The sequence below is a fragment of the Talpa occidentalis genome, unplaced genomic scaffold, assembly GCF_014898055.3.
Source record: "Talpa occidentalis isolate TD23 unplaced genomic scaffold, MPIMG_talOcc4v2.1, whole genome shotgun sequence".
Taxonomy (NCBI): Eukaryota; Metazoa; Chordata; class Mammalia; order Eulipotyphla; family Talpidae; genus Talpa; species Talpa occidentalis.
Window position 1 is genome coordinate 55,287,204 of NW_026555331.1, and position 17,812 is coordinate 55,305,015.

General features: G+C 37.9%; 1 protein-coding gene across 2 annotated transcripts in view; it reads left to right on the plus strand.

Moving 5' to 3' along the window:
- Window positions 1-17,812, plus strand: part of PPP1R42 (protein phosphatase 1 regulatory subunit 42) — a 44,642-nt gene that overhangs the window by 14,327 nt on the left and 12,503 nt on the right. For both annotated transcript variants that reach the window (XM_037505731.2, XM_037505722.2), the window contains exon 6: window positions 16,550-16,667. In XM_037505731.2, the coding sequence (XP_037361628.1) occupies window positions 16,550-16,667 (118 nt within the window). The remainder of the gene's footprint in view (window positions 1-16,549; window positions 16,668-17,812) is intronic.

Here is a 17,812-nt window from a genome sequence, read left to right on the forward strand (position 1 = left end):
CTGAACAAGAAAACAGAGAAGGCACAAATTAACAGTATTAGGAATGAAAAAAAAGTCACTACAACTAAAAAGATAGTAATGTTATGTTATGTAGAATTTTGTGATAAAGTTGACAGTTTAGATGTAACATGAATTCCTTGAAAGATAAGACTTATCAAAACTGACTTTGGAAGAAATAAAAAATCTAAATAGTTCCATATCCATTAAATAAATCATATTTTAAATAAAATTCTTTGTACAGTGAAAACTCCAAGCCCAGATGATTCACACACTTTAGAAAATATACCAATCCTACAAAAACTTGCAGAAAATAGATAACCAGGGAATATTTTCCAACTCATGTTCTCAGGCTAGCATTACCCTGTCCCCAACAAAATTATAAGAAAACTACATTGAACTAAAGAAATAAAAACAATATCTTTCATGAACATAGAACCACAATTTTCTTCCAAAATATTAACAAATAAAATCCAGCAATATATAAAAAGATAATTCATTACGAAGTGAGATTTATTTCAGGAATGCAAGATTAGTTTGACATTAACAATATAATTTACCAAACAAAATCAATGAGAAATATGATCATCTCAATGGATGTACAAAATGCTTTATAAAAAATTCATTCTTATTTTAAAAAATGCTCAGCAAGCTCTAAATAGTAGGAAACTTAACTTGATAATTGACATCATGTAAAACCTATAGATAATCACACTTAATGATGAAAGACTGAATGCTTTTTCCCTAAAATTAAAACTAGAGCAAGTATGTTTATTCTACCACATTTATTAAACTTTATAATAAAGTTTTAGCCAATGTAATTAGCAAGAAACTGAAACATTCAGTTTTGAAAGGAAAGAGTAAAACTTTTTATCAGTAGATTACAGGATTGGATACTTATAATCTATGGAAATTTATAGTATAAGTCTATGGAAACAATCTAAATGCCCCAGAACAGATGAGGGGATCAAGAAGATACAATATGTATACACAAGGAATACTACTCAAAAAATATAAACTCATTGCCAACTGCAACAACATGGATCAAGCTGGAAGGGATTATACTAAGCAAAATAAGCCAGAAAGGGAAAATAAATACCACATGGTGTCACTTATATGTGGAATAATGAGAAACCAAACAAAGGGTCAGACAAAGATAAACATGTTTAAAACCAACTCTTGAAAACTGACCATAGATCTGAGGCATCCAAGAGGGGAGAGGGAGAAGGGAGGAGAGGGAAAGAGATGAGAAGTGGTGGGGAGAGTACAATGCACAATGGCGGAGGACTATGGGTGCTTTGGTGGTAGGAGAACTGTGGTGACCACACCTGAGAGAAGAAATCCTATGTTGTGAAAAAAATTAACAAGGATGTAAAATAACGGTTCTTCATTACATTTATATTTTTTAAATAAAGTAAAAAAGAAAAATCTATAAAAAGTTATTAGAATTTATAGAGTAGATTTAATCAATGCCATGGGATATAAGATCTATATGTATGTAAAATTCTCACATATTAGCAATGAACAACTGGAAAATAATTTTTAAAAGCACATTTATAATTCATAGCTAGAAACATGAAATATTTAGGGGTCAATTCAAGAGGTATACAATAAAAGCTACAGAACACTATTGGAGAAATTAAAGAGGACCTAAATAAATGGGGAGAGATATCATTTTTTATTGAAAACCATATTCTTAAAGTTATACTTCATTCCAAATAAGTCTTTTCATTTTAATACAATCCCCAATCAAAATCCCAGCTGAATTTTTTAGAAATCGATAAATTCTAAAATTTGTATGATAAAAAGGCCCAGAATACCCAAACAATACTGGTAAAAAGAACAATGCTGGAGAACATAACCTAACTGATGTCATGATTTTGTCATTACAATAATGAAGACAATTTGGTATGGGCATAAGATGGTTATAGAGATAAGGAAACAGATTAGAGAATTTATAAGTAAATCCAAAGATATGTTTAAAAAAATTTTTTTAGAGATTCCAAGATAATTCAATGAGAGAAGGATATACTGTCCTCAACAAATGCTGGTGAAACAACTGGCTATACAAATAGAAAAAGTGAGCATTTACCCTTCATGCCATACACAAAATTTACTCAAAATGGATCATAACTAAATTTAACTGCTAAAATATAAAATTAGACAAATATAAAATTTATTAGAAAAATATATTAGACAAAGTGTTCTTTAAAAGAATATAAAAATCATTTCAGCTGGGCTTCATAAAAATTTAAAACTTTTGCTCTATGAAAGACATCTTTAAGGAAATGGTAAACTATAGGCTGAGATAAAATATTAGTTGTACAAATGTTGGCGAGGATGTGGAGAAAAAGGAACTCTTCTGCACTGTTGGTGGGAGTGCAAACTGGTCCAACCACTATGGAGAGCTGTGTGGAGATTTCTGGACCTACTAAACATAGAGCTTCCATATGATCCAGCAATTCCACTCCTAGGTATTTACCCAAAGGACACAGAAACATCAATTCCAAAGAGCACCTGCACTCCTATGTTTATAGCAGCACAGTTTACAATAGCTAAGCTTTGGAAACAACCCAAATGCCCAAAAATAGATGACTGGATCAAGAAGATGTGGTACATATATACCATGGAATATTACTCAGCATTCAAAAAAGATAAACACATGCAATTTGCAGCAACATGGATGGCACTGGAAGGGATCATGCTCAGCGAAATAAGCCAAAAAGAAAAAGAAAAATACCGGATGGTCTCACTCATAGCAGGAATCTAGAAAACTTAAATAAGGGACCAGGAAAATGAATATAAGAAAGTGAAAATCAAAATCAACAAAAAACTATGAACCAGAGACACTTTTTGGGGGGGGGGGGGCGGGAGGGGAAGGATTGGGGTCAGAATGGGGCGTTTGCAATTGTATGGGGGAATATAAAAATAAAATTTAATATTTAAAATAAATAAATAAATAAATAAATATGCAAAGAAAAAAAAAATAAATAAAATATTAGTTGTAAATGTATCTGACAGACAATTTTTCTCCAGAAAATATAAAGAACTCTTATACCTTTATAGTAAAAACACAAGCAACATATTAAGAAATGGGTTAAAGATTTCAACAGAAACTTTACAAAAGAACACATGTGAGTGGCCAATAAACATGAGAAAAGATGCTCAGTATCATTATTCTTCAATGAAATGAAAGTCAGAACCAAAATGTGACACCTACACACAACAAATTGTTAAATTATAGAGACTGACAATACCAATTTTTGATGATGATGGAACTCTCATTCATTGCTGAGAAAAATGTAAAATGGTACAACCCTTTTGTTTTTTTAATACAATTTTTAAAAACTTAATTTATTTTGGGCCTCCCCTGGTGGCGCAGCGTTTGATTGCTGGTCTGCGAAGCTGCCCGCAGGCTCTGTAGTGCCGGTTCGATCCCTGGCTGCCAGCGTGGGTCCCACATGGCACGGCAGACCTCTCCTGCCGTGCCCGCTGCTCCCCTCAGCTGTGTATTTCATCACTCTGCCTGTTCTGCTCCCTGCTCTGGCTCTGGTGAATTCTCTCACTCTCCCGTGCTTCTGACTGTACCCAGTGCTTGTATAAATAAATAAATAAATCTTTAAAAAAAATTTATTTTTGCATAGAATTGGGGTATAGGCAAGAGGTGCAGGGGGTGAGAGGATTCATCAGAGACAGAGTGGGGAGCAGAACAGGCAATGTCACTGCGCCATCTGTGGGTTAACTACCTGGCTGGGGATGGAACTCAGTGTTGATAACACTAAGGGAGCTAAACTCAGCCACAGGGAGCCCCGGAATCTCTTTGTAAAAATTTATAATTTCCTATAAAATTGAATATACACTTACTGTATGTCCCACTCTGAATATTTACTCAAGTGAAATGAAAACTTGTGTTCACACAAATTCCTGTGTAAAATCTTTCTACTAACTTTAAAGGAGAATAGATAAACAAATTGTGTTCCATCAATGAAATATCTCTCAAGAGTAAACAAAAATTGAACTACTGATCATGCAACAATATGAGCAAATTAAAAATTTTATACTGAATGAATTAAGTCATACAAAAAAAAGTACATATGACTCCATTTATATGAAACTCTTGAAGAGTAAAAATTAATTACACAGTAACAGCAGAACAATGGTTGCCTGATGGTAATGGAAAGAGGCTGACTAGAAAAGGTCATGAGTGGATCTTTTGGAATGATGAAAATATTCTGTGTCTTGATTATGGCATGGATATAGTGTTGTCATTTTAAGTAGCTGCATAGTGTTGTGTGTAAATTATAATCAATAAAGTTAATTTTAAAATAATATTAGAAAAATTTTCATTGAAAAAGACTTGAGCTTTCAGAAAAAAATTGTCTCTCAAACATCAGCACAGTAGATAAATCTGACCCAGAAGTAAAGCTCATACCCTAAAGACCTGTATACAGAAAAAAAGGATTAAGATGCAAAGAATCAGCAAGTAAACTGGAATCAGAGTTATCTGGCTTTTTCAATCTAGAAGACATTAAATAATATCTTCTTTTTTTTGTATAAGAAACTTTTTCTTTTTTTTTAATTTTTTTTTATTTTTAAACATTATTTGTTTCCCCCCGACCCCCTCAGGTTAAGTCCCCATACAATTTCCTTCCCCAAGGCACCCGTGCACCATCACCACAGTCCCCTGTGCTCCTCCCTCCCTCCCTCTCTCTCACCCCTCTTCCTTCTCCTCCCCTGCAGTATGTCTCTGGTTTATAATTGTCTGTTTTTGCTTTGTACTGTTATTAATATTTTTTTTAAGGAACGTACATTTCTTTTTTTCTTTTTTTTTTTAAAGATTTATTTATTTATTTATACAAGCACTGGGTACAGTCAGAAGTGCGGGAGGGTGAGAGAATTCACCAGAGCCAGAGCGGGGAGCAGAGCAGGCAAAAGGACCAAAGTACACTGCTGAGGGGAGCAGCGGGCGCGGCAGGAGAGGTCTGCGCGCCATGTGGGACCCTCGCCCCGCAGCTGCGGATTGAACTGGCGCTGCAGAGGCTGCAGGCACCTTCACAGCCCAGTGCTCAACCGCTGCGCCACCAGGGGAGGCCCCGTTATTAATTTTTTACACTGATGTCTTATTTGGTTCCCCTATATTCCTGTTATAAGTGAAACCATCTGATATTTTTCTTTTTCCTTCTGGCTTATTTTACTGAGCATATTTCCTTTCTAGCTCCATCCACGTTACTGCGAATGGCATGAGTTTATCTTTTTTGATTGCTGAATAATATTCCATTGTGTATATACACCACATCTTGATCCAGTCATCTATTTTTGGGCATTTGGGTTATTTCCAGGAATACCTTCTTTTTTTTTTTTTTTTTTTTAGGTAAAATAGTCTCAATCTAGAATTATACATTCAGTTATTTTTTCAATCATTTTAAAGATATAAGATTTTTTTTAAAATACAAGCTCTCAAAAAATTTGATATCCCATATGCCCTTTCTCAGGCCACTCTTGGAAAATACGTCCACCTAAACAGGAGAGAAAAATCAGGACAGGGAAGAACCGGAAACTAGGAAATAGGAAAAAGTCTAAGGAAATTCCCAGAATGAAGGTGAAGGAAAGTCATATACAAAATCCACTAGTCCAGATTGCAATTGAATTGATGATTTAAGCAATACATAGCAAACTAAGCAAATTAATAATCAAACAACTTTTTAACTGTAGTAAAAATAAGAAGCAATTATATGCATTATGTGGTTTGTGAACAATAGTTAAGCTTAAAAACATAGTCATAAATATTAACCTGAGTGACAATTTTAATATAATGCTGTTGATGAGATTAGGGAAATGAAGTGGTGTAGGGGTTGAGTGTAGTAATTAGAATTAAATCATCTTCTGTTGTAGAAATTCAATAGATGAATATTTAAGATTAAACAACCAATACACAGTAGTTGTTATTTCGCATTATGAAGGTTAAGTGTGTATAGAAATAGCTGAAGAAGTTGTAAGTGGTTTTGTCATAAGTCTTAAGGTACTCTTTAAATTTTCTAATAAGATCTATGGTCTTATTTCATTTTTTAACTATATTGACTGGATTGCTTTGATTTTTTTTTCTTTCTTTTCTTTTTTTTTTAATATTTACGTGACTTTTTTTTTTTTTTTTTATACAAGCGGTGGGTACAGTCCGAAGCGCGGAGGGTAAGAGAATTCACCAGAGCCAGAGCAGGGAGCAGAACAGGCAGAAGGACCGAAGTACACTGCTGAGGGGAGCAGCGGGCGGCAGGAGAGGTCTGCGCGCCATGTAGGACCCTCCTCTGGTGGCCGGGGAGCAGCCGGGGATCGAACCGGCGCTGCAGAGGCTGCGGGAAGCCCCGCAACCCAGTGCTCAACCGCTGCGCCACCGGGGAGGCCCTGCTTTGATTTAAAAAAAAAAAAATGATTTATAAAGAGTAAACGGTTGGGGGCCTCCCCGGTGATGCAGCAGTTGAGCGCTGGGTTGCGGGGCTGCCCGCGGCCTCTGCAGCGCCGGTTCGATCCCCGGCTGCTCCCCGTCCACCAGAGGAGGGTCCCACATGGCGCGCAGATCTCTCCTGCCACCCGCTGCTCCCCTCAGCAGTGTACTTCGGTCCTTCTGCCTGCTCTGCTCCCCGCTCTGGCTCTGGTGAATTCTCTCACCCTCCCGCACTTCGGACTGTACCCAGTGCTTGAATAAATAAATAAAATAAATCTTTAAAAAAAAAAAAAAAAAGAGTAAATGGTTGGTGGGCCTCCCTCATGGCGCAGGGGTTAAGACACAACCTATGAAGCAATCTGCCGCCACTGCAGCACGAGTTCGATTTCCAGCCGGCCAGGGATAAACCCACATAGTGGGGCATACCTCTCCTGTCTCACCCGCTGCTCCCCTCAACAGGGTACTTTGGTCTGTCCATCTGCCTGTTCTGTTCCTTGCTCTGTCTCTGGTGAATCCTTTCACCCCCACCCCTGCATCTCTGGCCTATACCCAAATTCTTGTATAAGAGTAAATAAATCTTAAAAAAAAAAAAAAAAAGAATAAATGGTTGGAAAGAAAACTTGGTTAATACAATTTGTAATCATATATCACCATATCCCCTATTAGTCTGAAAACCTTTCAGAGCAAAGAATTTTTGTTGATTTCAGCATTGCACAGAGCTTAGCCCAGTGTCTGACACACAACAAACACCTACTACATGTTTACAGAAATAATGAATACAGGAACAATTAAAAAAAATTAAACTACTTGGGGATAGAATACAAACCATTCAACAAGTTCCAGAGGGTGGGCTATGTGAAAATTTGTTTTTTCCCTCCCAGAGAGAGAAGAAATCAGGGAATGAAAATGAAACCTCAAATTCTTTTACTGCTAACAATAGGACACAGCAATTAAAAAACTTCTAAACACAGCTTCTTGGGAGTCTCAATATAGCCTTGCCTGGAGTTTGAAGTGTGCTTTTGTGGTTCATTTCAAATCACTATCTGAAGGCTTAGTCAAAGGACATGTTGAGGTCTAACATTAGAATATTAACTTGTTTCTCTGCATGTATTCCTGGGGTTAGCATCTCTATTTTTGGCTTTAATTTTTCCATTCTTTATGTTCATTGATTGAAGTTACTCAAAAGCTGCTGACATCAAAGCCTTTTCCACAAGAAAGCTCAACTTGCCATACATAAGGTCATTGACATGCATCCTAAGAGTCTTCAGCAACAGACAGCTTTGTGCCATGGGGAAAAAGAAGTGGACATCATTAGAGAATCCTAACAAAACCACTGTAATTACCCAAGGCCTTTATCACGTAGAGCAACTGCTTTTATATGGGCATCTGTAAGTTCCTCAAATACACCTAGAAAAAGTGCATGACATTTAAAAAAACGAAAAAAAAAATGGTACCTTAGGATGATTACATAATTTTGAATATTCCCATCAAGATACTGGTGAGCAGTGAGAAATATATATACATATATTTAAAGATTTATTTATTTATGCATACAGGGGTACAGGTCAGAGGTGGAGGGGGTGAGAGGATTCACCAGAGACAGAGTGGGGAACAGAACAGGCAGATTGAAATACACTGCTGAGGGGAGCAGTGGGCGAGACAGGAGAGATCTGCTGTGCCATGTGGGTAGCTTCCTGGCCGGGGATCAAACTTGTGCTGCAGTGGCTGTGGATGGCTCCATAGGTTGCGTCTTAACCTCTTGTGCCACCAGGGAGGCCTTAGAGAAATATATATATATATTTTTTTTTTTTAACTGTTATAGATTTTTTTAAATTTATTTATACAAGCACTGGGTACAGTCAGAAGCGCGGGAGAGTGAGAGAATTCACCAGGGCCAGAGCCAGGAACAGAACAGACAGACAAAATACACTGCTGAGGGGAGCAGCGGGTGAGACAGGAGAGGTCTGCTTTGCCATGTGGGATTCTCGCTGGCTGGCCAGGATGGAACTGCAGAGGCTCCAGACAGCTTCACAGTGCAACGCTTAACCGCCTGCACCACCAGGGAAGCCCGAGAAATATATATATATATTTTTTTAAAGATTTATTTATTTATTCATACAAACACTGGGTACAGTCAGAAGCGCAGCGCGGGAGGGTGAGAGAATTTACCAGAGTCAGAGCAGGATGCAGAACAGGCAGAAGGACCGAAGTACACTGCTGAGGGGAGCAGCGGGCGGCAGGAGAGGTCTGCGCGCCATGTGGGACCCTCCTCCGGTGGCCGGGGAGCAGCCGGGGATCGAACCGGCACTGCAGAGGCTGCTGGCAGCTTCGCAACCCCGCGCTCAACCGCTGCGCCACCGGGGAAGCCCAGAAATATATTTTTAAAAATTAAAAGAAATACATGGAATAAGAAAAAGTACTATCGCTGCAACTGAAATCTTGGAGTTCAGTGGAAAGAGTAAGGAAAGGAAAGGAAAAAGAAAAGAGAGACTGGAACACTAGGAAATACAAACATTCCCCAAATTATACCCGTGTTCTAGCCTATTTAGGGCCCTAGAGTCACAGGAGAGTGGTAACTATAAAGGTGGAGGCACAGGATATGGACCTGGGAGTAGAAGGGTGGCCATCAATCTAAGTGGCCAGTTCCTCCTATTTGGGGTTTGGATAGTAAGGGTGGCGGGGAAGTAGAGGAAGAAACAGAAGAAGAAAAGAGAAGAGAAATTCCATCTTTTCTATCTGTTTTCATGTCTGTGGCCCTTCTAATCAGAAACTTTTCCAAAATCATTCCATATGATTTTTTTCTTTATTAGTTCCTGTCCTACTTCTAACCCCAGATCTAATCATTCATGCATGCATGCATTTATTTCTTCTTAGCCATTCATTCAAAACACCTACCATGTGGCAGCACCTACTAGACAACTGGGGAGACAATATGAACAGAGAAGCTTTAAGGAGCACTCAGCATTGACAGGAAGAAAAACATTAAGCACATAATTATCCTAAAACAAATGTAAAATTACACCTCTGAAAATACTACAAAGAAGTATGTGGCTCAGAAACCCCCTAAAGGGGATTTGCCTTACTTCTGGACTCAGCAAAGACTCCCCTAAGGAAAGGATTGCTAGTAATATGCTCCGAAAGAACAGAAGGGCTTACCAGGTTAACATAATAGCATGTGCAAAGGCCTTAGGCAGGTGAGAATATGACAAATAGAAGCTGGTGGGTAGATGGGTCACAGAAGTGACATAGGTCACAGTAGAGTTTTTTTGTCTTTATGCTAAAAACAATGAGTAGCCATTGAAGGTGTTTAAGCTAGGGGTGAAAATTAGCATTTTTAAAAAATCAACATGGCTATAATGCAGAGAATAGCCTAGTTAGGGAAGTGAGAAATAGTGGAAACTTCAACAGGGTAGGGCTGGAAATAACATAAATGGACATACTGGAAAGCTGTTTCGGTAGTAAAGTGGGCAGGACTTGTTGCTTAGTTGGAAATAGGGAGTGTGGAATAATGAATCCCTAAGTTCTGCCTTGTACCATAGAAAATAAGGAACTCAAGAGTCAGGTATAGGAGAGAAGGAGATTATGAGTTTTGGTCAAGTAGAGTTTGAGGTGCCTTTGAAGTGTTCAACACAAATTATCAAACAGCCAATTGGATATGTAAGGCCAGAGCTCAGAGGACAGAAAAATTAAAGGTCTTGAGCTATAGGTTGAGTATTCACTGAAATTACCATCATGATGAGATTGTCTAGCCCTTTGCACTCCGCTGTCCCCTCTCAGGGGACATTGGTAGCCAATGTCCAGAATGGTTCGGAGTGCAAAGGGCTAGACATGGAAGAAAGAGTGTATGATGAAATGCTCAAAAAGACTTCCACAAAATTTGGCTCTTCCTTTCATGTACAAATAACCCTTCCTTTCTTGGTATAACTGATGTTTTATTATTTTCACAATGTGGCCATTATTTTTCTGTAAAGGAGCTGCATACAAATGAATAAAAGGTGGTAGGTTACAGGAACATTTTTCTAGTCATGATTTTACGTTCTGCTGTGGTCCAAGAGAGTAAACAAACACTGAAAGGAATAAATGTAGATTACAGAAAAGGAAGCAAGTAAAGTGATCCCTGCCCCGGGGCCACCTGCTCCTGCTTCCCAGAGGGAGAGCTCTAGTACTTGGAAACCTGCTGATGCACTGTCACTGCAGAGATATTCTTCTGACTTTTTCTCAGGTAAATGGGTTGTTTTGATATGCTGACTTAAGCAACAGTCTGCCAAATAAAGCAGTTTTCTTTTTTTTTTTGAGATGTGTTCTCTGCTCTCGAATGCTATTCACAAAACACACTTCATACGCTGGGTATTTCTATGGTCAGAGGTTTGTTACTTGAGGGGTCAGAGATTCATGCAGGATCCAAGGAGCCTACAAGACTGACACACAAAGCCTTAGGGCAGTGCCCAGCAGGGAAAAATGCTCCAAAGAATTGAAACTGAGAAAGCCCAAGACTGGCAGAGACAAGGTTAGCAATGGGGGTTGAGAAGCACTGGACTGCAGGGGTACCTAGAAGTTGTGGAAGCAGAGATGGTGCCTAGATGCCTAGAATTTCAGCAGCAGCAGCAGCAGCAACAACAGCAACAGAAATGTAGAATCTCAGCTTCTGTCTCAGACCTAACAAATCAAAACCTGTATTTAAAGAGCCCTAAGTGACTCTTAGGTACATAACACTTTGAGAAGCACTGGTCTGTACTACTCTTTCAAGAAGTGTAGTGATAGTGGAGATAGGATAAAACCCAGAGGAGAAGGAGAGGTGGAAATGGAAATGCAAGAGAAAGAAGATCCCAAGAAGAGGAGGGCTGGGAAGAGAGGAAGGAATCAAGAGAACTGATAAATCTTTTATTGAGAAAACTGGGGAAAAGGAGTACAAGAAGAAGTGTGAGATTAAAGGCAGAAAACTCTGTGAATGGATGACCCTCTTCTCCCCCATTAAAACTGGTGGCAGAGTCAACCACTGAGAAAAAGCAGAAAGACAGTTTCAGATAAAAAATACTCCATAGAAACTATGGAGTTTAACTCAGCGGGCTCCAGTTTGAATGACATTTACTTTTTGTTAACATTTCTTTGCAGTTTTTTTTCTATAATTCCTTTAAATAGGTATGCATCACCTTAAAATACTAAATACTTTAATAACTATTTACAGTAATGGCTATTAAATGGCTACTTGCAGTTTTGTAAGTAGCTTAATGAACCATGAACTTCCCTAGAGCCAACATTATGTAGCTTCCTCACACTCTTTAAGTCAAATAAATATCATTGTTGGATAAATATGTAAAAACTTTAAAGAACAGGGCCTCCCCTGGTGGCACAGCGGTTGAGCTCTGGGTTTTGCGAAGCTGCCCACAGCCTCTGCAGCGCCGGTTCGATCCCTGGTCGCCGGGTGAGGGTCCCACATGGCGCGCAGCCCTCTCCTGCCGCCCACTGCTCCCCTCAGCAGTGTACTTTGTCAGTCTGCCTGTTCTGTTCCCTACTCTGGTTCTGGTGAATTCTCTCACCCTCCCGTGCTTCTGACTGTACCCAGTACTTGTATAAATAAATAAATCTAAAAAAAAAAAAAAAAGAATAATTATCAATGCCTGAGCTCTGAAAACATCTTCTTTAAAAAAAAAAACTTTAAAGAACAAAAAAAAAAATTTAAATCTTTACCTATAGTTTTTATGTTTGCAAAGTTTGCTAAATCAATAAAATGATCTGAAAAGTTCATCTCACAATCAGATATATTAGTGATTTACTTCATTGGTTTTTTGATGACCATTTATCATGAAGTAAAGCATCTTCAGAATGAATGTAGAAATCAAAAGTTTGACATGCTTGCCTCTTATATAAACTAAATATTTGATTTATAAGACACAAATGAACAAACCACTATGGCCTGTCATGTTTTTCTGGTTTCTAATGTATTCAACCTCTGCTCAATATTGATCCTGACAAGCAGAGTGGCCCAAAGATAAATTTATTCACTCCTCAGTTTAGTCAGGAACAAGCCAAAAATTATAGATTTTCCCAGGCATATGATGACAGGCAGTCAGGGGGATGACAAATGGCCATCTTTAGATTTAGTTAGGACAGTTGGACCAGACATTTCCAATAAAGATTGGAGCATGCTGGTCAAATACAGGTTCGTCAGCGACCGTCATTAACTGTAGAGAGCATTGCCAGTGCTGCAGGGGCCTAGACACCAGCTCTGCATGGGAAATAGAATTGGCTCCTCGGTATTTGCAGCATTCCTCTAAGTGATAGCATGACATGATCATTTATCAAACAGAGACTGTCCAGAAAAGTGTCTGCTCCCTTTAGTAACTTATTGAAGGGCAGGAAAGTGAAAGCATTTTATTAAAGACAGGAAGGCAATGAACAACTAGAGCGTATCCAAAGGGTAATCATATTTCAGCACAGGATCAGTTTGTCTTAAATAAACATACACTGGAGGGAGTATGTCGAGGGTCATTTATCAAGTGAGGAACAATTAACAAAACTGCAGGACTTTTTTACTTACATAAATTTAAAGTTCTCTTATTACTAACTTTAAGATGCTGGACATCATAGTCACCATTACAAAATGCAATGCACAATTCCTTTCTGTTAGAGGTTTTAGACTAAGAGAAATACAGTGTAACTCCCACATTATGACTATCACATGCTGTGAGGACTGCTTAACAAATTTTGCAGAGGGCAAAATGAATTGAAAGACTACAGAGTAGAAAAATTTTTTGCATTTGCATGAAGTTATAACTTTTGAAGAAAGCTTTCTTATAAAAAGTCAAGTCAGTGGATCAGACGGTTATTCTTCCTTACAACAATTTTTGCTCTCTGCTGACCAAAATTAAGATAAAGGGAATTAGCAGATGGGTGGCAAGGCAAGCAAAGAAGCAGAAAATTAACATAGTTATTACTTACCTGTCTTACTATAGGCACTTTATATGCACAAGAACTAGTTTATCCTCACTTTACAAATGAGGTCACAGACTTGTCTAAGCGCAAACAAGAAGTAACACCATGATTCCATGATTTGGGTTGCCTGTATTTTTCCTTATATTTTTCACATACATCAATATTATTTTCTTGGATACCTTAGTCTAGTACAGAAATTAGTCCATGATTCACTAAGTATTTTGTTGAACAATGAAGTAGGCAGATCTTAAAATACTTTTGCCACTTTCTAGAAGAAGACAGTGGTCTCAGGAAGATTAAGAGACCTACCAGGTGCTTTACAGTGAGGTCATCCATTTCTTGTAATTATTCCCCAAAGATATATTTCTTCATAAAGATGCAGGCACATATCTAGATGTTCCAAATCTGTTACCTTTATGATATGACAGAGTTTTATAAAGATTTTCAATATGTAGAAGGGAATACTGTCAAAGCAGCACAGCAAAAAAAAAAAAAAAAAAAGATTTTGTGAGAGAAAATCTTCATTATTTTTCTAAACAATAAATGCAATCTGATTATAAGAAATTTTCCCCAAATGGAAAAATTAGATCTCCAAGCAACAGTAAACATGGCTCAAACAGAGTAAGATAGGAGGTACACAGTTAGGTTAAGCAGATATATAAGAGCAATAACAAATTTTTCAGGTGAGAAATGACATGGGGAATAAAAATATCAAATAATACATTGTCAGTTGCTTTCAGTTTTGTAATTAAGAACATATATAAATTAGTCCATTTGTATTTCCTCCTTTTCCCTCACACCCTATGACAATTTTGGTCTTGGCTCGAGGAAAACAAATGAAAGAATCGTAGGTGTCTGCCTGCTGCTGGAATTTTCATTAATTTTTAAATTCTCTACCCTCTCCCCATAGTCTAAAGAATAGCAATTCCCCTAGATATGTACAGTTTCACGTACAGAGCTTATGACAACCAGAAAGTTCTCCACAGAACTATTAAGAGGAAAACATTTGCCTTCAAATCATGGTTTTGGGGCCTCCCTGGTGGCGCAATGGGTTAAGAAGCAACCTATAAAGCTATCCGCAGCCTCTGCAGCTATCCGTAGCCTCTGCAGCGTGAGTTCGATCCCCAGCTGGCCAGGGAGTAACCCACATGGCACACCAGATCTCTCCTGGCTCGCCCGCTGCTCCCCTCAACAGTGTATTTCAGGGCCTCCCCGGTGGCGCAGCGGTTGAGCGCTGGGTTGCGAAGCTGCCCGCAGTCTCTGCAGCACCAGTGCTATCCCCGGCCGCCGGGCAAGGGTCCCACATGGCGCGCAGACCTCTCCTACCGCCCGCTGCTCCCCTCAGCAGTGTACTGCATCAGTCTGCCTGCTCTACTCTTCCCTCTGGCTCTGGTGAATTCTCTCACCCTCCTGCGCTTCTGACTTTACCCAGCTTGTATAAATAAATAAATAAATCTTAAAAAAACAAAAAACAGTGTATTTCAGTCAGTCTGCCTGTTCAGCTCCCCACTCTGTCTCTGGTGAATCCTCTCTCACACCCCCCCCCTCCGCCTCTGGCTTGTACCCCAGCTCTTGTGTGCATGAATAAATGAATCTTTTTAAATAAAATTTTAAAAAATAATGGTTTTTCCCTACTGAAGATCATTTTTCTTTTTTCTTTTTTTCATTTTGCCTATGGCTATTGAATTTTTTAAAATTATTTGAAGTTTACAAAGTAGAACAACATTTTTTTATATTGCTTGTCTTAATTCATTACAAATTAAATTTGGTCTTCAATATAAAGAACAAAATGTTGGCACATATATAAGAAATGCCCAAAATATATACTGGTTCCAGTTAATAGTACTTAAAATATTCATATTTTTAACCAGAAACACTATAGAGTGTGGGGGGGGGGGGCAGGGATGGGAGGGATTGGGGTCAAAATAAGGGGGTTGCAATTGTATGGGGAATATAAAAATAAAATTTATTTAAAAAAAGTAAATGGTTAGTAAATGCCCAATAAAATGGATAAGGACAAAAAAAATTCATATTTTAAAAATGAGCAAGGGGAGAAAGCAACGAAAGGAATGACAGAAACACATGCCACTGGAGAAAGAGTGATGCCTAATGGAAATAGAAACCCAAATTAGAGAAAGAGGAGATAGAGGGCAAATTGAGAAAGCTGGTACTCTGATGTCATAAATCTGTTTTGCTCACATTCATTTGGCCTGTAGACCATGGACTAACTTAATTATTCTTTTTAATATCAATTATCTGATTTTCTTATAAGCTATAAAAAAATACAAATGATTGTGATAGATATAAAATAAAATTGTGACTACAGTATGATGACAATTAAAAAAAAAAAAACCTTATGCTTAAATAAAGACTAGGCTAGGGGGCCTCCCCGTGGTACAGCAGTTGCACGCTGCGCTGTGAAGCTATCCACAGCCTCCGCAGCGCAGGATCGATTCCTAGCCGGCCAGGGAGAAACCCACATGGCGCTGCAGACCTCTCCTGCCTCGCCCGCTGCTCCCCTCAGCAGTGTCCTCCGTCCATCTGCCTGCTCTGCTCCCCGCTCTCTCTGGTGAATTCTCTCATCCTCCCGTGCCTCTGACCTGTACCCCAGTTCTTGTATAAATAACTAAATCTTTTTTTAAAAAAAGAAAAAGACTAGACTATAGAACATCATATTTAAAGTGATCTTTGGATGATAAACATAGAAGTGATTTTTTTCTCCTTTTCCCCTTTGATTTAATCATTTTTTTTAGTGAAAATACATTCTTTAGAAAATAAAAAGCAAAAACATAAATTCTTTGCCATGCCAGTGGACTGTTTACTCACTGCTTACTAAAGTGCCTTAATCTGTAAACTTTCATAAGCTCCACTGAAAAAAATCTTCTGCGACAAGAATGGCCAGAGGGACAAAAGTACTTTCTGAGCTATATGTTTGATCTATTTAGGCGGGGAGCATAACAAAGAATAGTTCTGTGGCTCCCTAATCAGGACCTCATTTTTTGCCTCATCTTTAGCCTCCTCTATTATTACTATACACAATTTTATCCCAAAAGAGATTTACTGTGCATTTTCTGAATACCTGGCACTGAGCTAGAATTCCACGAAAAAAAAAATAATAATGGTTAACTAAATACTGCTAATTATCAAATACTGGCATCTTGTTTTTTCTTCTAATGACAGGATTTGGAGTTTTTACTGGGAAAGTTGTTGAAGCTGTGGAAAATGGATCTCAATGGAAATCCTGTTTGTCTCAAACCAAAATATAGAGACAGACTTATACTGATGTCCAAATCACTAGGTATACATTTGTGTTATATTAATGTAATTTTCTTTGAGAAAGAGACCTATCTTTTTACTTAATTTATCTGCAAGCTTTTAGAAACCTAAATATGACATCAGGATCTATTGCCAACTTTAAATTTGGTATTTTGAGTAAGAGCAAAAGTTAAAATTGAGAATTTAAGCATGAAAAATACCTGCTGTTGAGAAATAATAAAGGCACCAAACACGCTTTGAGAGTTGGCTGTTATCAACAAAAATGACTCGTCATAAATGTGTAGAATTCGCTGACCTTTTGCCAAATTTTCATTGGCACAAATCCTCTGAAGATCCCAGGAGACTCTTTAGCTCTTGGTTCTATAGATAAAATTGATCAAGGTTTTCATGACTTGACACTTGCCAAATGATACCCTATGAACATACTCCTAGGAGCCTCTTTCATTTAAGAGGGGAGATGGGTGGTGAGTCCTTTTACAAGATCCTTACAAATAATATTATTCCTAAATATGCTCTGTTCTGGGGGAAATGAACCAAAGCACTTCAACAGAGACAAAGTTATACAGCCAAGAGTAGACAAGCACTGCCTTTTTACAAAGGAGATCAAGATTCTTGACAGTATTACCTATTAGAACTCCTGTGACATGCTGTACTTGGGTATACAAACAGAGAACAGAGATGTTGTCTATTTTTTAAAAGCTCTACAGGGGATTCTGCTATGCACCAACCCTACAACTCTCCATCTCCTGCCCTCTGAATTGTATTAGTCTATTTTCCTTTGGAAGCAGAGTAAAATAGATAAAATGTTGGGTGACTAAGAATTTCCGGGTGCTCACAGAACTGTTTCTGAACACATTTCTCATGATATAGCACTATAAGACATGAAGATAAGTATACAAATTAAGAGGGCTCATTCAAAGTTTCTTTTTAATATATCTTATTTTTATAACATTTTATGATTATAAAATTAATACATATTTTTCTTGTAGATAATGCTAAGGAACGTGGAAAAAATATTCACAGATCCTTTTCCTAAGAATAACAATCATAATTTATAATAATCATAATCTGTTTATATCTAAATGAATAGATAACATTGAATTTTTTAACATAACATTTTGTTTTTTAAAATAACACTATAATTTACATATCACCCTAAAAGGGGAC